The 26106-nt window shown below is 38.5% G+C and overlaps 1 protein-coding gene and 1 long non-coding RNA gene across 2 annotated transcripts; both read left to right on the top strand.

Annotated features, from left to right (window-relative positions):
- The first annotated feature begins 676 nt into the window (after window positions 1-676).
- LOC143272656 (cystatin-related protein 1-like) lies at window positions 677-9310 on the top strand. The gene is made up of 4 exons (XM_076568428.1): window positions 677-946; window positions 2719-2829; window positions 3678-3791; window positions 9203-9310. Exons 1-4 carry the CDS (start codon window positions 722-724, stop codon window positions 9308-9310), a joined length of 558 nt encoding a protein of 185 aa, XP_076424543.1. The 5' UTR covers window positions 677-721.
- Window positions 9311-23077: 13767 nt separating this feature from the next.
- Window positions 23078-23671, top strand: LOC143272774 (uncharacterized). Its single transcript, XR_013050362.1, has 2 exons — window positions 23078-23139; window positions 23619-23671. It is a non-coding gene; the product is annotated as an uncharacterized LOC143272774 (long non-coding RNA).
- The last annotated feature ends 2435 nt before the right edge of the window (window positions 23672-26106 follow it).

Here is a 26106-nt window from a genome sequence, read left to right as displayed (position 1 = left end):
TGGTAAATCCACTTTAGCTTTTTGAACAATTAGCACACTAATTTGCATAGTGACTAAACAATTTTGCACTGCCACCAATTTTGAATACTCATTTTTCTTCCCCTATATCCGAAATTCCATTTAATTGTTTTTACATATTTTACAACCAAGTATTTTCCAGTTATTGATTTCATTTCCAGAACTACTGAATTCCTATTTGAGAATGTCTGTGCTTCTGTTTTGTATTAGCCACTTCACTTTTGTTCGATAACATACAATGGCTAGAAACAAATTAGAGAAGAAAATTGAACTTGATCTTGATTCAGATGGTCAAGGATACTCCTGAACTCTGAGCACACAGCTAACTCAACAGATACAAGTTTCTGAACAAATGAAGAATGAAGTGTCAAGTTTGTAAGGGCCAGGTGTATGTATTACCATTGTGGGTACCAGGGTGAATCTAGATTGGTAAGCTAAGAAGCAGGTCCAAAGTTGTAAAGAGAGATTGAGTTGAAAGAACAGGAGAAGTGGCAGGAATTCTAAAAAGGAGGAAATGAGATGAAAGGTGTACTGAGGCAAATGAACTGGCCAGCAGGAAACAGGCAGGTAGGAAAAGTTGAGCTCATTTGGAAGGTGTGGCTAGCCTTGTCCAGAAGTATATATGCATAGTGGCTGTGCTTGCTTCCCACAGATCTTGAGTCCTCTGCTCTGCTGAATCTGCATCTTTGTATATGAGCAGATAATGGATAAAACACTGTTCAGTACACTGCTTCTTCTGAACACCTTTGTCTTGCTCCTGAACTCAAGCCATGAAGCCAGAAAACACCCAGATATTGCAAAGAAAACCAGTATCAGTAGCACACTGGATGAAAAGAGGAAGCAGGATGTGCTGGATGTCTTCAAAACTGTTTACAATATTCACAACAATGACACATACCTCAGCAACATAATGAACTACAAATTGTGGGTAAGTGCTTGTTCCAGAGTCAGAGATAGGGCTGACATGTTCACCTGAGGCAGTGCCTTTGTTCCTCCCCTCAGTATCACTCTCACTCTTGCTGCAACCATGCTGATGTCCCTCAGGTGTACAGTGTTCTTTCATTGAGGCCCATGGCCTGATCCAGATCCTGATCCATACTAACACTTGAACAATGCATACTTCTTATTCAAGCTACACACACAGGATTTATCTATCTCTATGTATGTCTTCAAGGATCTCTTGAGAGATAGTCCCCATTAACACAGCTGTAAATCTAGTCAGTATACTTTCACATGGAGAAGGTAGTTCTATCTATAATTCTATTGCAACGTGCTCACTTGCAGGAGGTAACAAAGTTATAGTTCAGAGTCATAATCAATTATCCCCTGGTTTGGTTCCTGGGCATGAAACACCTGATGTCAAAGTTTATTGCTAAATGAATAGCCATATATAGAGAGAAACAGGCACAATTGTCATATTGGAATGATCTTTTAGTATTCTTTAACATTTAAAACATTTTTACTGTGTGTGTGTGTGTGTGTGTGGGGGTTGTTTATTGATGTAAGGAGTATGTTAGGTGATCATATGAAGGTCAGTGGAAGCCTTAGTATTATTACACCATTTCTGCCAAAATGTGGATGCCAGGCCAAACTCAGGGGTTCAGGCTGAGTGGCCAGTATCTTACTCACTATGCTCTTTTAAATAATATCCTTTAACTTCTTCCTATCATGTAAAGACAGACTTCCAGGGTAACTGAAACAGTAACTCAAACCATCCATGTAGATTCCTTTAAGTGTTATGCATGGCCATGTTTGTTCCATTCTCCTTATTATTGCTTTGTGCATGGAAATTGGGGAATGTGTGTTTATATGTATTATTTGTCTGAACCCCTTTAGAATAGCAACTCCATGTTTCTTGCAAATAAAATTATTTATGTGACAAATTTTCATTGCAGGAAAATCATGAGTCAGTACACAGGGTCTATTACTTCTTACCCTTATTCATTGTTTGCTGATGCCCACTCATGAACATTTCCAGAATGGGATGTGGTTCCCGTGCTGGCCCTACAACTTCATTTTATGTACAGACTCTGAGTGGCTTTTATAACCCTTTTATTGACAAAGAGTCCATTCCACTGTGGCAGACAGCCTTTGCTACAAGTTAGGGTTCTCTGCAGCCATAAACAGAATAGACAATGATGGTCCTCTAAGATAAGATCATGATGTGATTCTTTAAAATTTAGTTGACAAATGTGCTTTGTCTCCCATAGAGAAAATCTATAATCTTACATTTCAGAGAATAAATGTGTGTCCTTTCAAAAATTTTACCTTTTAGAGTGGTCCTCTGTGTGGTCTTCACAGAAGTCACTTGAGGATGGATGTAGACCATTAAGAAATTCAACTTATGTGTCTTGTCAGCTTCATAATGTTCCTAGGACAGAGAACACTGTCACCCTCACCTTGGCTGGCTTCCCAGAGCGAAGTCCTATTATCTAAGATGTTTAAAAATGTTAGGTGCACTCTTCTGTCTTCTAAGTACTGTTTCTCCTTTTGTTTAGAACAAAATAAGTAGAAAGCAGGTTTTGTAAATCATTCAAATAGAAGAAGTGGCTTGTGCATGTGATCTGGGGATGATAGTTCGATAGCTGATAAATGAAGTCATGGACCCAAGGCAAATAGGTAAACTCTATGAAGAAACTGAATGTATGTATGTAAACTGGAACAAATTAATGTGCATTAATTCTGGTTTTTTCCCTACAGCTGTGGGCTGGGTCAATTCATGGTGAAGTAGAGCTGGGTCAAACAACATGTACCAAGATTGAATCTGACTTGGACAAATGTCCTTTTAAAACTGACCTCCGTCGGCGAGAAGTATGTATTTGATAATCACCAGGGATCATCAAACAGACAGATGGATAGTGGATAGTTTTTTGTATTGATGTGTTCATATGTGGAGAGTGTCTGTGCATGACAATGGGAAAACATATGTAACAAAGTAGTAATTCATGAATGAATACAGCTGGGTGTGGACACATGTAAACTCCAGCCAATTCAATCCTGTGTCATGGGACTTAGATGAGGAGTATATGCATAAATAATTAACATAATTTCTAAGTGTGTTTAGCTGAAAATCTTCATACTGAGAAGGCAATCTTCCCTGCATTTGGCTACTCCCCCCTGGGCTAGAGGACACCATTGCAAAGATACTTACTAGGGAGAAGGTGTTTGTTCAGTCCCCACTGGAACAGAAATAGAGCCCAGTAACAGGCCAAAGCTCTCTGGCACTGTTTTTTATATTCCCCTGTTTGGGTAGGGTTGTTTCTTGTGACACCATGACTCTGGGAATAATTTTGTGTGTCTATCTCTATCCTGATACTTTGTCAACTGAGTGACATTTTTGCCCACCCATGAGTTCTTCCTAAGTGCCCATATTCTTGACCACTTCTCAGAACTGATCTTCCATTACTGACTCCATTGAATGGATTTTATCTGTCTCCTTTGCCTTGCTTCTCATTTTCTCAACAGCACAAAGTATCTTATAAAAGGTACTCACAAGACCAGTGCAAGAAGATGTGTCTGGTGTGCTGTGTGGGTGATAACTGGCTGGCCAGGATTGTAGGCATTAACCTAAGACAAATAAATTAACTCCATAATATAAAGTTATTGCACATTTTGAATGTTCCCCAAAATGCTATGATGAATCCTATTCTTATTCAAAGGACAAGCAAGAAAGAGTTACTTATGTTAATTCAAACCCAGAAGAAAACACATGCAACAAGTTCCTATCTAAAGTGGTTAACTGTCCCTTCAATGAACAAAGAGAGCAGCAGAAGGTAAGCACATGATTCTCAAAATGACCCCAGCATAGGAAGAACATTTCTACATTTGTGTATGATGTCTGAGAGGTTTCTCTTTTGCAAATATTTGTATGCATGAGATACAGTACACGTGAGTACATATGTGGATAGTGAGTGGAGATAGTCAGTAGATATTTATTTTGGGTGTTTAGATTCCCTCAGTAGCAGAGTTTTGACCACATGAGGAGGAAGAGTGCACATATGATTATTTTTCTCTCTTTACCTGGGAATTAATTTGGTTACTGGGGGTGTTTTGAGAGTGTAAGAAAGCTGTTGTGGAGAAAGTTACTTGTGAGAAGAGTATCTGTTCATTCCCAGCTTAATTTGGCTTCCCAGACCTTACTAAAGAGATATATAGCACGTAAGTGACTGAAAATCCCTCTTGCTGATTCCATGCGTCTACTGCCAGCTGCTGCCTTTAAGCATGGGTTCCTGAGATGTCACATACAGGGGTGGCAGCTCTCATCTTTTCACCTCTTCCCATTTGCTCTTATTTTTTTGCATTATGTCACCTGCTTTGTTTCTTCCCAGTCACACTTTTAGTGTGTGGTCCATGTGCTCAAGGTGGATGGGCCTTGACCACATGGCCATCTGCTCTATATAGGAGTATGCAGAAACTTATGAGCTCCAGGTGGTAGTACATGATTTCAGATGCACAGTAGACCATTCAAGCAATGATGACAGGCCAATGAAGCATTAAGCTGAATGTGCTGGGACTCAGAAGTGCCTGAAATGACTCATGGGCATGTTTCCCATGTCCATTTTATTTTTCTGATTAACCATATTCCTTTTTAATTTTAACTTCATTGATGGTCTATTTTTCATCCTCTTTTCAGAGAGTATCATGCAGCTTCATTATATCTGAATTCTCTGTACTGAAGTATAAGATTGTCATACAATTCAAGTGTATAAGTATCTGAGGGTATGAGCCATGACATGCTATGTTACCTACCACCTACACATCTTGCTTGGACTGCTCCAACCTTCATATGGATGCAAGAGTCCTCAGAAATATCACCCCATTTTGACAGGATCAGGAGCCCCACAGAGAAGGCTGCTAAAGTCAAGTAATGCATATATAAACAACTGTCCCATTTTTCTTATGTCCTCCTTTCTTCAAGTTGCACAAATGTAAGTCCCACATAGCTTATCCTTGATTTTAATCAATAAAAATAGACTCATTGGCTTTTGAGTTGCTGCTGTCTCATAATGTGTGGAGAGATAGGACCAAACATACAGGAATTGAGGGTTGTTACCCACATCTGTGTGTCGGGTGTTAAGTATTGTCTGTGGAGATGTCCATGTTTCAGATTTAAAAAAAAAAAAAGAGATACTAAAAAAATCCCAACAAGCATTTGAGGCAAAGTGACATGTTCACATGTGCAGACCCCTGAGCATCATTCCCATACTCCCTGGACTACTATGGTGGTATCAGGATATGCTCTCAACATGGCTTTCCTCATATATACAAGTCCTACTGTACAACTGGACAGGGATTGATTTTCTTCATAAGCAGCCTGAAATATGGTATAATATCTTCTATCTCCAGTGGGGATATTTTAGGAAATTATGCATAAATACCACCACAGTTACAGACAACATCTGGTAGCCTCATATGGGAAGCTATGGATCTCACATACACACCCCCACAGCCCTCACTCACTATTCTTACTGAAGTCCAGGCCTGAGGGACCAAGATATCACATTCTGCTGTGGAAGCTATTTTCTCAAATTCCTTCAGTGCTCTAACTTGTATTAAGAACTTGTCCTGGGGGACAGTGTATAAAGAATAATTCAAATGAAAAAGGAATTTTAACACTGGGAGCTATAAGCCAGGATTCCAAAAGATTCAGGTTGCAGAGTAAAGGTCATCCATAATTGATACCATTGTTTTCCATGATCCATTTCTTTTCAAACCTATATGCCAGTTTTGGGAACTCAATTGATACATCAAAAGTCCTTGACATTAGGAAAAGGAAGCCACACCAGTGGACATCAGTTTCTTAGACTTGAGTCTGTGAGTATAATGCAGGTTTTGGGTCTTCGTATACCAGGACACAAATCACAAATCACAGCAAATTTCAAGTGATGATGGAACTGAGATAATTTCATTTCCTATCCTGCCAGATGAAGGACCATGGTCTTTACATCAGCCCCATTAGTTTGAACTTTTAAAGAAAAGAAAGTGTTTCTTACCTCTGGATGTGGGAATATGATGAAAATATTTTCCAGGAGACAAATCTCCAAGGCTACCTTGAGTGTATAGATGCACAGACGAAACTAATAGCCTATATTATATTATACATATATTGTAAACTCATTTCATACATATGTTTGATGCCTATGTAAATGCTGATGCTATATTTATATATTAAGAATTGTGCATAAAGAACAAAGAATTGTACATGTCCTGAGGATCTAGATAGAAAAATCCATATTTGATGCTCATAATGGAATCTTACATCACTCAAATTTGTGTGTGTTTATGTACACCAGTTTATAGAGTATGTGCATCACTGTATACACAGTGTGGCAGTCAGAGGTGAACATTAAGTACCTTTCTTAATTTTTTTCTAACCTGATTTATGAGACAGTATTTCCCTATAACAAGAGTTCATTGGTTCAGTTAGAAAGGTTAGCCAATGAACTCTAGGGATCCTCATGTTTCTGCTGGCATTATAGATTGTACTGGTATATTAACTTAGATAGATAATAGGGATCAAAACAAAGGTCCTCACATGTATGTGACAAGCACTTATACAACTGAATGAACAGTTTCCTCAGTTCCAACATCACTTTTGACACCAAAAGTATACAGAATTTTCTTTACCACAGAGCAGATGGACATTCATGAGAAACACTATTTTAGTGTCCCCTAGCTCTTTTCTACCCTGTCATTTTCTACCTGGAGGTGATATCATACCCTATAGTTTGAGGCTTAGTCCATTATAATGGATCCTCAGGTCACATGCCAATTATCACCAGTATAAATTGAGGTATGCTGACCCCCTTCTAGGACTTTACTTACATGCTAATTGGCTCACAGAATTCAAAATAGTATATATATATTTAGCCACTGTCCAAAAAGAATATTCCAGGGACAAGTCAGAGATATCATGAGCATAGTACTAGGTAATTGCAATAATGTCATGACCATACAAGACCAAGCTGATGGATTTTAGTTTCCTGTTATATGTTAGAACTATAATTGAATGACACTATAATATATTCAGGTTGCAGTAATATCAATGGATATTTGACAGCAGGTATGAACTATCAATGAATAAAGATAGAATTTGCTTAAGGTAGAAATATTGGTGGTAGTTAGGTTAAAAAAGGAAAGAATGAAGCTCATCCTACTGACTCAGTTTTGCTTTCACAAAGTATTTCATTGTTTTATGAGAAGCCTTTTGATAATACTTGACTAATGGAAGAACTTTCAAAACTGGAGCCCATGCTCTTAAGACTCCTAACTAGGATGGCACAATGTTTTAACTACCAAGATTCCCATTTACTCATATACATGACATCTTTATGATCCTGACTGATTTGTGTCTTTTAGAGCAACACTACCTGTCTTCAGTGTTATCCTCAATTGAATATAAGCCATATCTATTAGTGAAAGACAGAAGCTAAAATGGGTTTTGGGGGACTGTAAATGTTCTAGGTGCTTTCTTTGAAAAATTTGTTTATTAGCCACAACTCATAGTACCTTCAGAAATGTACTCAGATAAATATAAATGTTTTCCTATGGCACTGAAGCAATACTCAGTCACATTTCAAGCTCCACTTCTTTTTTTTTTTTTTTCAAGACAGGGTTTCTCTGTGTAGCTTTGCGCCTTTTCCTGGAACTCACTTGGTAGCCCAGGCTGGCTCAAGCTCCACTTCTAATTCCATGTCTTTTGCTGTTCCCATCTCATAAACAGTGAGGTCCTCCTCTGTTTTTTAAACCTCTCCTCCAAGGCATACAGGTGTTAGATAAATTTCTCTCAACCATCACTTTACTCTCCTTCCATGAGTCTCATATGATCCAAAACATCTTCACAAATGGTGACTTTTCTTCCCTGTGTGACTATAGATATTATTGGATATGTGATTAGTTAAGACTAGGACAATGGGGAAACTTGAGGGGCATAAGATAGAACAAGAACCACAGCTCACCTGCATGTTGTTTAAGTCTTACTCTGGCTAACAGGCCAGAATTTTGAGAGAGCTGGGTGCATTGTCTACAATGACTGAGAAGCCTTGATGTGGCCCATCCTCATTCTATTATTCATGGATTCTGTGTAGATGGTATAGTTCATTTCAGAATAAAATTAATACCATCTCCCACCTGGAAGAATATAAACTGTGTCCACAGTGACAGTATATTTGGCTTCCTCCTCATCTATGAATGCTAAGCATTTATTTGAGGTTTTTGACCTCTGTTTTTTTTTATGTTATTAGTATTTTAATTATATATCTTGTTTATTTTTTGAGGTTAGATATGCATTACACATTTAAAATACTGTAGAATTATAAGACTCAAATCAAATTTATAGCTATGCATGAAAGCATATTGCTCTTAACAATCACACTGGAGCCTAGACATGTAAGGCTTATTTATTTATTTATTTATTTATTTATTTATTTATTTATTTATTTAGGGTTTTTGAGACATGGTTTTATATACCCCAATTTCATTTTATACTGAATTACCCTAAAGGATGTTAAAAGGTTTGAATCCCCATAAATTAAATTATATATATATATATATATATATATATATATATATATATATATATAATTTTAAATTGAGGATGAAATGACCTGAGCATGAAGGGTGAATAGCAAGGAAGGCATCCCTTAAATACAACATCATAGCTGAGGGATGGTGGCACACAACTTTAATACCAGCACTTGGGAGGCAGAGGCAGGCATATCTCTGTGAGTTCAAGGCCAGCCTGGGCTGTAGAGTGAGTTCTATGAAAGACGCAAAGCTACACACACACACACACACACACACACACACACACACACACACACACACCATAGGGTGTCAAAAAAGATACAATAAAGAGAAAAGAGAGAAAATGCTGCAAAGCTCCCATACATTGTATAACTGAGACATTGAATTAAACAAAGGCATAACAGGAAATAACATTTCTTGACATTCTGTGTTTTAATCTCATTGGGAGTCACATCATTGTTGAAACATGTGATGAGTAACATTGTGCATGGGAACATACAACATTGTTACAAGTATAGAGAACAGATCCCTTCCCCACAAATAAAAGTACAAACAGAAAGGACATATGGTCCAAATATTCCTTGACAAACCTCTTGTGTTTCCCATGTGAGAAGCACAGCACGCTCTGACTTCTCTGAACTTTTGAAATACTTTGCAGCTACTCTATGACAGCCTTCTGCATGGCCAGGTCATAGGCCAAACATTCAAACGTATCATAGATACTTCAGAACAGTATCCAACAGACTCTGAAACATTTTTTCAATAATTCTTGCCTCTGCCTAAGAAAGTTGTTGTCCCACCCAGTGAAGTTCAAATCATTGTTTCCAAAAGAGCATCAGATGAAACAAAACAAGTAAGAATATGATTATTTCCCTCTGGGAGTGAGCTTATTTTAAATGGGCTATAGGTTGACTGGAGCATACTGTGGATATTCCTTAGGGAGAAAGAGACATAACTTTATACCTTATAATTGACCTAAGGGATTCAAGGCAAATCATAAAATCCCAAAACAGTCAAGCTAAATCTAACTAATGAAAGATATGTAATGCATTAATGTGGTAGAATCATTTCTCATGTAGGGGTAGCCTGAAGCACCATTTCAAGTGTTAATACACTATAGAATGAGACAGAATTGTCCAAGGCAGTGACTGAGTAATAGCCTAGTAGAGGAAAGATATGTTGTGCTTATCACTTGGGGCTTCCCTTCCTAGGAAGGCTAAGTCAATTCTGCTATTGTTTGAAGGGAATGCAGCAAGCCTCAGGCTGTATTTCCAGCTAAGGGATGTACTAGGAAATCTGTTCAGTTTGAGATGGAAAGCCCAGTCCTTACATATCAGGCAGTGAGGAAAAAGCCTAGGCAATACAAATAGCCACAGAAAGCTCCTCTTTACCTTTCAGGGCTGGATGTGTAGAGGGGCATACTCTACCAAATGCTCAAGCTGACTACATTTAAAACATGCCCTCCTTTCTGAGATGCACATTATATACATACCATTATCGCCAATACTGCTGAGACATTGTTGTATTATCAATCCCTTAAAAGTCTGGGCATACCCTTTTCTTGCAAATAGGAGGTCTTGAATATGCACAGAAATGAATATAATGGGATAGATTTTCTTTTTTGTTAAATCTAAAAGAAATGGATTTTTTTCAATTTATCTCACTTATCAAAATTAATTCAAGACCAGATAAGTTATTTAAATAGTGATATAACCCCTAGTGAAATAGAAGCAGTCACTGAAAGTTCCCCAACAAATATAAAGTGCAGGACCAGGTACTTTTTGTGCAGAATTTTATAAGACTTACAAAGAAAAGTGAAAGCCAAATCTTAGATTATTTTACAAAATAGAAACAGAAGGACTATTTCCAAATTTATTTCATGAGGCTACAGTTACCCTGATGCCCGAACAACACAAAGATTCAGCAAAGAAAAAAAATTACAGACCATTTCCCCTCATGAACATAGATGGAAAAACACTCAATAAAATACTCACAAACAAAATCCAAGAACACTCCAAAACATCATCCACCATGATCAAGTAGGCTTCATCCCAGGGATGCAAGGGTGGTTCAACATATAAAAAACAGCCAATGTAATCTACCATATAAAGAAACTGAAAGAAAAATACCCCACATGATAATCTCATTAGATGGCTGAAAAAGCCTCTGACAAAATCCAGTACCACTTCTTGATAAAAGTCTTGGAGAGAGTAGAGATAAAAGGGACATACCTAAACACAATAAAGGCAATTTACTGCAAGTCTATAGCCAACAACAAATTAAATGGAGAGAATTTCAAAGCAATTCCATTAAAATCAAGAACAATACAAGGCTGCCCACTCTCTCCCTATCTATTCCATATAGCACTTGAAGTTCTAGCTAAAGCAATAAGAAGGGAATTGGAAGGGAAGAGGTCAATATCACTATTTGCAGATGACATGATAGTATACATAAGCAACCCACAAAATTCAACCAGGGATCTTCCACAGCTGATAAATACCTTCAGTACAGTGGCTAGATAAAATAACTAAAACAATTAGTAGCTCTCCTATATACAAATGACAAAAAGGCTGAGAAAGAAATCAGGAAAACAACAATCTTCACAATAGCTACAAATAATATAAACTATCTCAGTGTAACTCTAACCAATCTAGTAAAAGTTCAAGTCTTTGAAGGAAGAAACTGAATAAGATACCAGAAGGTGGAAAGATCTTTCATGCTCATGGATGTGTAAAATTAACACAAAAATTGACCATCTTACCAAAAGAAATTCACAGACTCAAAGCAATTGCCATCAAAATTCCAACACAATTATTTTCAGACCTTGAAGAGACAGTTTTCAACTTCATAAGAAACAAAGGAAAAACAAAGGTTAGCTGAAACAATACTAAAAAATAAAAGAAACTCTGGAGATATCATCATTTTTGACTTCAAGTGGTACTACAGAGCTACAGTAATAAAAACCACATGACATTGGCATAATTACAGACAGGTTGATCAATATAACCTAATCAAAACCCAAATGTCTATGGACAAATGATTTTTTTTTTTGTTTTTTCGAGACAGGGTTTCTCTGTGTAGCTTTGCGCCTTTCCTGGAGCTCACTTGGTAGTCCAGGCTGGCCTCAAACTCACAGAGATCCGCCTGCCTCTGCCTCCCAAGTGCTGGGATTAAAGGTGTGCGCCACCACGCCCGGCTCATGACAAATGATTTTTGATAATGAATCCAGAAATAGGCAATGGAAAATAGAATGGTTCTTCAACAAATGGTCTTGGTCTACTTGGATATGTTTATGTATAAGAACTCAAATAGACCCATATCTTTCACCCTGCAAAAAAATCAAGTTGAAGTGGATCAAAGACCAAAGACCTCAACGTAAGACAAGAAACACTGATCCTTATAGAAGAGAAAGTGGGTAATAGTCTTGAGTGTATAGAGGCAAGGAGACAACTTTCTAAACAGGGTACTAATTGTGCAGGCACTAAGATCAACAATTAATAAATGGGACCTCATGAAACTGAAACTCTTCTGTAAGCTGAAAGACACTATAAATAGGACAACACAGCAGCCTATAGAATGGAAAAAGATTTTCAGCAACCCCACATCTGACAGAGGGCTAATGATCAAAATAAATATAGAACTCATGAAACTAGACAGTAACAACCAAATAATACAATTAAAAATGGGATATAGATCTAATGAGAGAATTCTCAAGAGAGGAAACTTGAAGTGGCTGAGAAACACTTAAAAATGTTCAGGAACTGCCAATTGAATAGACTGAAATACCATCTTACACCTGTCAGAGTGGCTATGGTCAAAAACACAACTGACAACTCAGGCTGTCAAGGATGTGGAGCAAGGAGAGCACTCCTCCATTGCTGACAGGAGTACAAAATTGTATAGCAGCAATGGAAATCCATATGTGATGGTTTCTCAGAAAACTGGAAGTTGATCTACCTCAAGACCCAGCTATATGACTGTTGGATATATATATATATATATATATATATATATATATATATATATATATATATATATATATATATATATATATATATACACTTGCTTACCTATATCTATAGCAGATTTATTCATAGTAACCAGAAATTGGAAACAACCTAAATGTCCCTCAACTGATGAATGGATAGATCAAATGTGGTATATTTATACAATGGAGTTTCACTCAGCTGTTAAAAATGACATTGTGAGTGACGTGATCCAGACACATAAAGACAATCATTAGTTTTATTGCTGTGAAGGGACACAATGACCACAGCAACTCTTATATAGGGAAGCATTTAATTGGGACTGGCTTACGGTGTCAGAAGTTTAGTCCATTACTGTCATGGTGAGAAGCACGGCAGCATATAGGAAGACATGATACTGGAGAAAGAGCTGAGAGTTGTACATCCTGATCCAGAGGCAGCAGAATAAGGCTGCTACACTAGAACAAGCATGAGCATAGGAAACCTCAAAGTCTGCTTCCATAGTGACACACTTCCTCCAACAAGGGCACATGTACTCCAATAAGGCCATACCTCCTAATAGTGCCACTCCCTATGGGCCAAGCATTCACACACATGAGTCTATGTGGGCCATTCCTATTCAAACTACCACTTTCCAATCACTGGCCCCCATAGGCTTGTAGCCATACCATAAAGCAGAAATTCATTTGGTCCAACTTCAAAAGTCCCCATTGTCTATAAAAGTCGCCAACTTGTTTTAAAGTCCAAAGTTCATAGTCTCTTCTGAAATTCAAGCAGTCTCTTTGCTGTATTCTCTTGTAAAATGAAAATCAAATAGAAGATCACCAATATATAGTAGCACAGGATATACATTATCATTCCAAAATAGAAGAAAGGGAACATAATGAGAAAATCATAGGACCAAACAAGACCAAAAACCAGCTGGACAAACTACAAACTCTGTATATCTATGTCTGATGTCAAAGAGTTTGGTGACTCAGCCCTAACAGGCCTGCTTGAGGGCCAGCCTGTCCAAAGTGGTATTGAGAGTATGCACATAACACACTTCCTGAGATCCAAGCTGGGTCTACATGAGAGCCTTGACAAAGGTGTCCAAGTGGTGGTGTGAGATGACTTAGACGAATGAGGGGGAGCCACGTCACATCAACAGATGCCTTCACAACAGAAGCCTCCCCAGGCAGGGTGGGATGTATATACAAGGCTTGCTTGCCCCTTGTGGAATAAATTTAGCTTATTGTTCCCGACCTGAATCCTTGCATCTGTGTCTTCAATGCCATGCTTTCTCACCCCCTCCCCAGAGGGAGCCATTAGGATCCAGAGACAGTTGGCACCTGAACATGGTTCTGCTTGTCTCCCTCCTCTCACTTGCGGTGCTGGTAGAGCACCACCTTGAATGGTGCAATTCAGTGAATAGCCCCCTCCATGTTCATTGTTTGCAGTCCTGGCAGCTAGGTAACTGCCGGGACCCCCTCTCCTTTCCTTGTTGTTTGTCTTGTTTGTGAGTCTGTCTGTATGGTAGGGTGGCATATACTTTTATTCAGTGTTGTGGCTCCTGACAGCCACCACTTGTTCAGAGACACTTGGGTCTGACACACACTTTCACTTTCCCTGTTATCTATTGTACCTTCTACCACTGTGAGTTGTCTCCCCACTCACCATAAAGAGGCTCATCCTGGAGCCTTCAAGTTCCACTTAACCAGCCAAGGGCTCAGGTTACAACACCAGAACTAGAAAGGTTTTGGATGGAGGTTGCAGTGCTTGCCCCATGGATCTCTTCAGAGAATATGTGGGAACCTGATCATTGGATGAGAGCTCTGTTCCTGTCTAGAAAAAGGGAAGAGGCCCGGGAAATGTCCCTCCAATTGTCTTTTACATCCATTTTGTTGGCTATAATTGCTAGCCTAAAGTTCCCCTCTATCACCTCCATTCTATCCATGATTGTTATTTCCTCTACCTGTGATGATGAGGAGATGGAGGAGGAAATGCATACATGACAAAAGTAAGTAAAGGAAAAAGAAAGAGAGAGGAAATTATTGTGGTATCTCCTAAGCCTACACTGTAAGCCCCTCTCTCTGCTCCCCCTATGCTATGAGCAGCTATCCCTCTACTGCAGTATCCATGGAGTCATTTGCCTTGCTCTCTGCCCACTGAGCCAGCTGCTCTACATACTTCCTATCCTATTCCACCTATGATGCTGCGCATTCCCACCATGCATTTCTAGTTAATGTGGGCCCCAATGGGGCCAACTAATCATGGATACCTACCTGCCCCTCCTGCAGACCTGTCCTTGGTCCATAACGCTGTTAATGAATAGGGTCCTGACTCGCCATATTTTAGCAAGTCCTATGGCAATGGGCTTACATTTACAGACTTATTATGACTGGTACCATTTGATGAAGACAGTGTTGGAGCCTGTGGTCTTCCATAAACTGCTGTGCTACCTATGATGACCAGGCTGAGGCTCAGGCTCATCTTAATATACAATACAACATTGCTGTTTCTCTTGAGATGCTCAAAGGTCAAGGACCCTGCCACACAAGCCCAAACTGGATAACATACTTATTTCCAACAGGTCTCAGAATTGGCCTTCAGGGCACTAAGTCTTGCACTCCTTGTGACCCATCTGCATACTTTTGCAACCTCAACCAGCAGCCAGGGGAGTTGTTTGCCATCTTCCTCATATTGGTTAATGAAGTAGTGGAGTAGATGATAGATCCTGGCCCCACTTGGGAGATGCTGATTAAACAATTGACATGGGAAGGTCTTAATGCCCCCAACCACAATGCAGTAGCTGCTATCTGCAATGAGGATATTCATAAATGAGTAATAGCTACTAGAGATCTTGATGCCAACAGTGGCCCCTTTGCTGCCTTCACAGTCTTCCTCAGTGCTCTCTGAGCTGATAAACAGAATAGGTCCATTGGAAGTTCCTTGATGGCAATTGAGGAGCCATTCACCCTATCATCTCTACTGTACATAAAACTTGTGGGGCATCTTGGAGGATATGGGGGCTATCCTTACAACAGATAATAGGATCTTCTTTGATGATATTGTGGTTCATAACAAAATGAGCCCTACTAGCTGAGACCCAGAGCAGCACCCATGTTAATTCTAAGGGCCACTCTTCCCTAAAGTCCAGTGCTACTGAAAAACAAGACCCTATTCCAATCAACTGGCTTTCTAACCAAGATGTATGGGTGGAACTATGGCCTATTATTGAGCATAAAATATCAAAATTAAAACACCTACTTAAAGAACAGTCATGTGCTGGATATACAGAACCATCCACCAGTAGCCATAATACTCCAATATTTGTTATTCCAAAAAACTCAGGAAAGTATCATCTATTGGAAGACTTCTGTGCAGTCAATGATCAGATGGAACAAATGGGCTCTGTGCAGCCAGGCCTCCCACACCCTAGCACAATTCCTCCTTCCCTTTATATCACAACATTAGACATCAAAGACTGCTTTTTTTCAGATTCCTTTAGCGTAACAAGATAGGGGTTACTTTACCTTTACAGTCTGGGAACCAAACATGAATAAGCCAGTAAAGAGGTATCAATGGGTGGTTCTCCCACAGGGAATAAACCCCTTCCCTCAGTATGTCAGTTATATGTTTCTTAGGCTCTAGCTAATGTTCCTAAGGATGTTGTGCTAGTACATATATGGATGATTTGCTATTGGCACACCCTGATTCAGCTTATTAACAAATTGTTAAATCAATGATATAAGACTTAGCTTCCTTAAAGTTAATTATAGCACTGGATGATATCCAAATTGTACCTCCTTTTTGGTTTTGGGCTTTGTTATTGCTAAGGATGTTCACCCTTTGTCATTCAAATTACATATAAAAGACAAATACTCCCTTTCAAACTATAGCATTTATGTGGGACAACAAATTGGCTTAAACCCTTCATACCTACTCCAAAACTGGAAGTGATGGAACTGTTTTCATTTTTAGAGGGACCTACATGACCCTCACAGAATGTCAAGTTCCCTCATGGGGCCAAAAGTGTTCTAGAAAAGGCTCTTACTATACTATCCACCAGCAGCCTGTAGTGCCTGAGTTGCCCTTGTTGGCTATAAACCTGTGGACACCTGAAGATTCCTGGGGGCACTCTGGCAGGCTGGTTCATTAATGTGCATTCATCAGGTATACTCAGATTTACATAGAGTTACCTCTAAGTTTGATCAGATATTTCAAATTGATCAAAAGGCTTGAATGCTAGCTCAAATGACTTAGGAATAGAGCCTGATATGGTAATTTTCCCATTTTCCTTAAAAATACACAGGCTTTCTTGACAGGTTCCATTTACTTTTAAGACATGGTTACTGAGTTAATGGGAACAATTGACAACCATTTTCCAAAAGTTGAATACACTTAAAGCTGCCAGTGTTGCTGATAGAGATACCCATTCACTCAGTACCATCATCTAAGCCCATTCCTCACACAACCATAGCCTTCTCAGATGCCAACAAGACTAAATATGGAATACTGATTCAGAGAAAAGTAGAAGATAAAACATATGCTATTCCAAATCCTGATTCTATACAGCTGGAAGAATTATTGGCACTTTTCAAAATCCCAATGGAGTATCAAAATGTGCCTATTAGCATCATTTCTGATAGTCAGTATGCTTTACAGGTGAGAATAATTCTGGCATTGTCAAGGGTTAAAGATGCCCTAAATCAAGCCAGGCAGTGGTGACACACACCTTTAATCCCAGCACTCGGGAGGCAGAGCCAGGCGGATCTCTGTGAGTTCGAGGCCAGCCTGGTCTACAGAGCGAGATCGAGGAAAGGTGTAAAACTACACAGAGAAACCCTGTCTTGAAAAACAAAAACAAAAAAACAAACAAAAACAAAAACAAAAAAAGAAAAAAAGATGCTCTAAATCCAATAGCCAATACAATTTTCTCAATACAAGATGTATTGAATCAAAGAATTAAGCCCAGATATTAATCACATATTTGATAACATTTCAAACTACCATGAATCTTGGCCAAGTATACTGGGCAGCTATTCCAGCTTTGATCTGGAAATTCCAACCCCCATTGAGACTTCGATGACTGTAACGCCTACAAGGCAGGGTATCTGGATAGGCCAGCATGCTCGCTCTGTTCCTGGACCCTAGATGGTGGAAGTTGACTGAGTAGAGCTCCAGAGAACACCGCTGGACTTTCATACACCTTCCCCAGACCCCACAACCTACCTTTCCCTTTTTTGTAAGTTACCCACTAAATAAATCTTCCTTTTAACTACTTGGAGTGGCCATAATAATTTCACTAATATCTGTCACTCACATGGGGCAAATTCCAAAGGCCTGGATGGGGTCCCACCCCAGCCTCCTCCCTGGCTGGTGGGTACCTAACCCCGCCCGCAAAGTTCCATATAACCAGGGATGCCTACACAGTTCCATTCCTGAAAAAGGGAGCAGCTAGTCCAGTCTCAGTTCCCTAGCTTAGCTCTGGCTCTAGCTCCCTGCCATCTGGATTCCTGCCTGCAGCTCCAGTCAGCCGAGGTCACCTGCAGGCCCTGCTTTGGAGCTGTACCAATGCCACCTTCTGGCTGAAAAGTCCTACTACACCCCCAGAACCGCAGAAAGGTAAAGCAGTGTCTTATTTCAAGTAAAAGTACTTGATAATTTTATATTTTAAAATTGACTAACAAATTTTGAGTAATTCTTGTAATATGGCCGACACCATTACCTCACAAGAATTTAAAAACCTTTTTGCCTGTACGATGAATGACATTCTCCTGGAAATATACATCCTTCCTCAGGCATATTTGGCCTGTACCATTTTGGCATTCATCGTAATAATTCACACAGTGTTCAAACACTGGTTTAATAATAAAAACAAAGATGAGTCATTATTGGGACTGATACAGGCTTTAAAAGATAGCAATGAAGGCTTACAGAAAAAAGATTCTCTTTCTTGAATCTGCTTTAAAAGATAGCAATGAAGGCTTACAGGAAAAGATTCTTTCTCTGGAATCTGCTTTAAAAGATAGCAATGAAGGCTTACAGGAAAGGATTCTTTCTCTTGAATCTGCTAATCAGGATTTACAAAGCTGGCTTGTACCCAAAATTGATTTAATTGATAGTAAATATGAATATTTAATGGATAGAACACTAACTCTCCAGAGTGAAGTTATGGCTACTCAGACACTATATAAGGAAGAAAGATTATCATTAATTGATAAGATAAGATCCATGGAATCATGTGTTTCTGAGAAACATAAAAACTTCTATGATTCCATGAGAAATCTGGAGTCCCTTGCAAGAGAGGAAGTTCACTCCCTAGAACAGACCCTAGGTGCTCATTTGCAAGCCCTAGAAGAAACTCTCAGTAAACATGACAAGGGACCTAATAAGTAGAAGGTCAAGACCATGAGATTGGAACATCTCTAAATGGCTCTCATACAATGGCTTATCCTGTTATCATCCATGAGAAGCCAGCAGATGACACACACCCCAAGCCATATAAGACATATACATTACAACCAATTTCAACAAGGGACTTTAAAAATATAAAGGAAGCAGTAGTTACATATGGGATACACTCCACATACGTAAGACAGATGCTAAATTTGTGGTCTACCTCACATAGAATCACCCCAGATGACTGGCATAATTTAATTTCAGCTGTTCGAGAATATAGCCAACAGCTACAGTGGAAAAGCTGGTTGAGAGAAGAGGCAAGAAGTTTAGAACAACAAGGTAACATCAGAGGTTTTGGGATCTCCCAAGATCAAATACTTGGTGAGGGATGTTTCACTGACAGGAATGTACAAGCCACTTATGATGAGCATACAATATCCCTATGCCATGCAGCAGCTCTAAATGCTTGGGAAAAATTCCAGAACCTGGAAAACCAATTGAGATATACACAAAGATAGTTCAGGGACCACATGAACCCTTCACTGATTTTTTACAATGGCTGAACACAGCTATAACAAAAGCTGTACCAGATAAAGAATTAAGAAAAGTATTAACTGAGTCCTTGGTGTTCAAAAATGCTAATGCAGAATGCAGAAGAATATTTACACCATTAAAGATCAGATCAGCTCCTTTGGAAGAATGGATTCAGTATACTAATGGTGTTGAGTCTCTTAACTACAGTAATGAGGCTTGAATAGGAGAGACAAATCCTAGAGGTGAAAGAAGGCCCCATGTTACCAAATGTTTTAAATGTGGTACACCAGGTCATATAAGTAAAAATTGTACATGGGGTACTCCTAGAAGTAATACTCCTTTTAGGAATAGCCTAAACAGGAGACCCCAACCACTTCCTGGATTATGTAGAAGGTGTGGCAAAGGCCGACATTGAACCAATGAGTGCAGATCAAAAATAGATATATGAGGCAACCCTTTACTGATGGGAAACTCCTCAGGGGGCCTCTTGCACGTCCCCAAACCAAACATATTATGAACATTCCCAGCCACTGTGGAAGAAATTCCTCTCCAGGACAACTGAATAAACCAATGCCTAATGTAAAAACCGATACTGCAATGGATGGCAAAATAGCTCTGATAGATGGATCACAGTTTACAAAGAACATTATAAAACAAATAATTTGGCAGACTTCCATAAATGAACAAAGACCAAAGCTTAGAATTCGAATTAATGGCCTGGTTCTGGAGGGCCTGGTAGACATAGGTGCAGATGTGACTATAATTACACCAAAATCATGGCATCCGAATTGGCCTCTGCAAGAGGTAGATGTCCAACTGCTAGGGATTGGCACCCTATCTCAGATAAAACAGAGTTCTATCTGGGTTGAATGCATAGGGCCAGAAGGACAGAGAAGAAGGCTAAAGCCATATATAGCAAATGTAGCAGTAAATCTTTGGGGCCGAGATCTGTTACAACAGTGGAATACCCAGATTAAAATTCCTACACTCTTAGAAAAGGAATACAGACCAATGCATGTTTCTAGGAATAATATCATAACATGCTATAAAAAACAGTCCCCAACCATTCAGGCTGTATACAAACAGAGCATAACTGCTGCTGAACTTTCAGAAGTACCAACTGTCTTACCTTTAAAAGGGCTAACTAATAAACCTGTCTGGGTTGGACAATGGCCTTTGACAAAAGAGAAGCTACAAGCTTTAGAACAACTGGTTCAAGAGCAGTTAAATGCTCAACACATTGAAGAATCTACCAGCCCTTGGAATTCTCTTGTATTTGTTATTTTTTAAAAAAGTCTGGTAATTGGAGAATGCTGACAGATCTGAGAGCTATTAATAAAGTAATTCAGCCAATGGGCTCCCTACAGACTGGGATGCCCTTGCCCTCTCTACTACCCAAAGAATGGCCTATAATAGTTATTGACTTAAAAGACTGTTTCTTTACCATACCCTTACAAGAAAATGATAGAGAAAAATTTGCCTTCACAGTACCTAATTATAATAATTCTCAGCCAGTGAAGAGATATCAATGGAAGGTCCTCGCACAGGGAATGTTAAACAACCCTACTTTGTGCCAATACTTTGTGCAGAAACCATTGGAGATAATTCGTGTAAAGTTTCCACAATCCATAATTTATCACTATATGGATGATATCCTATTAGCTGATCCAAAGTTAGATACATTAGAAAGCATGTTTGAAGAATTAAAAACTGTTTTGCCTTGCTACAGACTGCAAATTGCTCCTGAAAAAAATACAAAGAGGAGATTCTATTAATTACTTAGGATATAAGATGGAGCTACAAAAAATTAGACCCCAAAAGGTACAACTAAGGGGAGATCAATTGCAGACTCTTTATGAATTTCAAAAGTTATTAGGAATCATTTCCAACTTACTAGGTATCATGTGAATACCCAAAGATGTACTACAAAATTTGGCTAATACTCTAGAAGGGGACAAAGAATTAAATAGTCCAAGAGAATTATCAGCCAAAGCTGAGAAGGAATTGGATCTAGTAGAAAAGACAATTCGAGAAGCACATGTGGATCATGTGGATCCAGAATTTAAATGCATTCTTGTCATATTCCTCTCCAGACATTCTCCAACAGGTATTTTGATGCAGAGGGAAGATATTATATTGGAATGGATATTCCTACCACGTAAACCAAATAAGAAATTAAAGAATTATATAGAAAAGATTTCTGATTTGATTCAAAAAGGTAAACTAAGTCTTTGCCAGTTGACAGGAGTGGACCCAGCAGAAAGTATAGTACCTTTAACTAATGAGGAAATTTCATCAATATGGAAAGATAATGAATACTGGCAGAGAGCCTGCAGTAAATTTTTGGGAGAGATTAACAACCACTATCCCAAAAGCAAGAGAATAGAATTCATAAAGAAGGCTAAACGGGTCCTTTCTCACATTTTACGACAAAAGCCAATTTCTGAAGTCTTCACATTCTATACTGATGCAAATAAATCAGGGAAATCAGGATATAAATCAGGAGATTTAAGTAAAGTGGTACAAAGTCCATACAACTCCATACAAAAGGCAGAACTGTATGCCATTCTTATGGTACTGATGGACTTCACAGAACCCCTCAATATAGTCACTGACTCTCAATATGCACAGAGAGTTGTTTTACATATTGAAACTGCTGAATTTATTCTTGATAATACAGAATTAACTTCATTATTCATACAATTGCAGGAAATCAGAAAAAGGGAACATTATATATATTATATATATAGATCTGATATATATATATATCAGATCTCATACAGGTCTGCCAGGACCTCTAGCACAAGGTAATGTTGAGATTGATCAGTTACTAATAGGTAATGTGCTAGACACCTCAGAATGTCATAAGAAATACCATGTAAATAGCAAAGGCTTGAAGAAGGATTTCTCCATCACTTGGCAACAGGCTAAGGATATTGTGAAAAAATGTCCTACTTGTTCCATCTATAACCAAACTCCATTACCTGCAGGGAGCAATCCAAAAGGTATACAAAAATTGAAATTTGGCAGATGGATGTGTTTCATTTTGCAGAATTTGGAATATTAAAGTATGTACATCATACCATTGACACCTATTCAGGATTTCAATGGGCAACTCCTATGACTTCTGAAAAGGCTGATTCTGTGATTACACACCTATTAGAAGTTATGGACATCATGGGAATACCTGTACAAATTAAGACAGACAATGCCCCAGCATATGTCTCCAATAAAATGAGACAATTCTTTGCTTATTACAATATAAAGCATGTTACAGGTATACTGCACAATCCCACAGGCCAAGCAGTCATAGAAAGTTCCAATTGAACTTTAAAGGATATGCTAAATAAACAGCAACAGGTAACAATGACTCCTAGAAATAGATTGCATATTGCTTTATTAACCTTGAATTTTCTCAATGCTGATGAGAAAGGAACAACAGCTGTGCAGAGACATTGAATGACAGACAAAACACCTGAGCTAAACCAATCGGCTTATTTCAAGGATGTGCTGATCTCAGAATGGAAACCTGGATATGTTCTATATTGGGGAAGGGGTTTTGCTTTTGTTTCAGCAGGAGAAGAAAAGCTATGGATACCAACAAAATTAATAAAAATTTGATTCAAACTGGAAAAAACCCTTGATGAGGAGAAGTAAAAGATCATCCACCAATGTGACATCTCTACAAGTTGTAAGAAAATTTAACAATCAAAGGGTGGGGTAGGGTTCTGTTTTTGTCTTTCCAGGATAATGAAAATACCCATCTTCCAGAAATCATAAGGCCTTGGATATCCGGATGTTTACAGTAGAAAGAAAGAATCTATTGGTACCAATCTACACAGGGTAAAATCTCACTGTTTAACATCTATATCTTTATCAATCTAAAAATCCAATCCAACTATAAGCCAAGCTGGCTTTGGAGATGGAATTGGCTCACTCCTTCTCTAAACCCAAGCATATTGCTAAAAGAAAAGGGTGAGAGATTCTTCAGTCCCATATCAGAAGAGCCCTCTGGTGTGGGGCAGAAAGAAACCAATAAAAGGGACCATTGTCTTCAAGATTATAATTCTCTCCATGCTTACTCTTGATTTCTCAGAATCCTTTCTTACATGTTATGTCCTCTTTAAATCCAAACTTTCTATTTTGATAACAAATAAGTTTTTCCAATAGCAATCTCTGAAGTCTCCAGAAGGAAGATGGGACCCCAACAACAACAACTCTACCGAATCCAGAATGATGCCATGGTAATCCTCATCACACTACACTTCTTCCAAAATTTCAGACAATCTTACCCATTAATCTAAGACTTGCTGCAGAACCTACAGTTAGTCTAACTGAGATTTAACTATCTGGGTTTTCTCACAGTACCCAACAGAGATAACATCACCCCCTAAATAGCAGGAAGCAATTCTAAGAAAACGATGCCCCTTCTCCCTTAGGTTTCATAATTCTCAGGGTTATGGATGATGGTTATAGGGTTGGGGGTGGAAGAAAATATTAGACTCAATATTCTAAAAAAAGGGAAAAGAAGAAATGGAATGGATAGGTATAAGATATTATACATGGTAGATTATTGTATATACTAGTAAACAAATTTAGTAAAATAGTAGCCTTAGATAATTTGCACTGTTATGGATTCTTATATGTTGATACAAATATAAACTATTTTTATATTCCTGTTTAAGATAATTTGTATATTGATACAAATACAGAACTATATTTGTTATAATGTACACATATTTCTACTCTTATTTGAAACAATTTTATATTGATACAAATGTAAATTTATATCTGTCATAATTTATGTATGTTCTACTTCTGTTTAGGATATTCAGTATATTGATATATATTTAAGATTATTGTTCTACTGCATATTGCACTATATATTCCTACCTCTGTTACAAATATCTTGTGTATTGTCACAATTTTGAAGTCATCATTCTTTACCATACATTTGCTTATAGACTGTTTACCTTGTTTACATGAAGCCTTAGTCCTTAGTTTATTTTGGTAGATAAGACTTATGGATTTATAGTCACTTATGCTTGTCATCTCTATAGTTATGTTAGTTAGGCTATCCAGATTTACAGATACATAGGTCAGATGGACAGGTAATCTTCAAACACTTCATAGACCTAGAGAATATGGCAGTTAAATAACTCATAATTCTGTTGATGTGAGACACAATTGCTCCTGGCTGCACCAATCTGATCCTGAGAGAATGTTCGGCTTCTAAGACATTTCCATTTGGAAGTTTGTCTTCTTGGCACAAAATGGCCTACTGGGCAAAGAACTGCCCTTGCCTCAACTGCTGACAGTACAAATGCAATGCTGTCTTTTCTGGACAAGTGGGACACAAGAAAAGCGAGCAGTGTACTCTGCCAAGACAGAGTAAGATGGTCTTTCGGAATTCCTGCTTCTGAAAATGGTCTGTCAGATATTCTAAGCCTGTAGCCAATTTGAATGCACCAACAATGCTGAGAAACATTAGGTGACTGTCCAGGCTGCCAGTTGTCTTGGTCTACTCTTGCAAGATTCCCGAAAGTTGTTTGCATCCATCTACTATTTCTCAGGTACCATTATATTCCATCTCAGGTCTTTGACGGGACTGAATACTGTCAGTGATAGTTACAACTTTATATATAGATAGAACATATTAAGTATTAGATTCAGGTTCTTTAGGATAGGACACCTTTTGGAATGATCTTTTTAACATGCCATTTATCTATGCTCTATACTTCTCTGTATTTTAGAATGTGTTTCTTGCTTGATATTTTCCACATTGGTCGTAGTTCCATCTTATCTAGGTCATTATCCCTCATTATTCCTGTACAATATTTGATAATCATTCCTTTGTACCTAGTCTTTTATTAGGTTAGAACCTTCTTATTTAGACAAAAAGGGGGAGATGTAGTGGGTAGCCATTCCAGCTTTGATCTGGAAATTCCAACTCTCATTGAAGCTTCAGCAACTGTAAGGCCTACAAAGCGGGGCCAAGGGATTTGCTGAGAGACCTAAGATCTGGATGGGCCAGCGTGCTCGCTCTGTTCCTGGACCCTAGATGGTGGAGGTTGACTGAGCAGAGCTCCAGAGAACACCGCTGGACTACGATACACCTTCCCCAGACCCCACTACCTACCTTTCCCTTTTTTGTATTTTTGTTTTTGTATTTGTATTTACCCACTAAATAAATCTTCCTTTTAACTATGTGGAGTGGCCATAATAATTTCACCAATAGCCAAGGGGAATGAGAAAACTGATATCATTATTTTAACAGTGGCTGTAGATTTATTAGAACAAGCTTGAGCACTAGACCAACAATTTAATTTGTCACCACAGGGCCTGTACAAATTGCTCCCAGAATTTCCAATTTTGCAATGCAACCATCTATCTAGGATCTGTGCTACTTGTGCACCATTTTCCCCTTTCAGACCCATCCAAAGAGCAGGGGTAAATCCCCATAGCTTATTGCCCAATGCTATATGGCAAATGGATGTTACTCATTATATATTCTTTGGCAATTTAAGAGATGTACATGTAATAGTAGATATCTGCTTGGGCTTTATGTATGCCCTGGCTTTGCCTGGAGAGAAGGATGCTAATGTTATTAAGGTACTCAAGTCAGCAATTCTAGTTATGGGAGTGCCTTGGGCCATTA

This window comes from Peromyscus maniculatus, chromosome 4 (assembly GCF_049852395.1).
Source record: "Peromyscus maniculatus bairdii isolate BWxNUB_F1_BW_parent chromosome 4, HU_Pman_BW_mat_3.1, whole genome shotgun sequence".
NCBI lineage: Eukaryota > Metazoa > Chordata > Mammalia > Rodentia > Cricetidae > Peromyscus > Peromyscus maniculatus.
The sequence above is the reverse complement of the archived record's forward strand: the minus strand, read 5'-3'. Positions and strand labels throughout refer to the sequence as shown.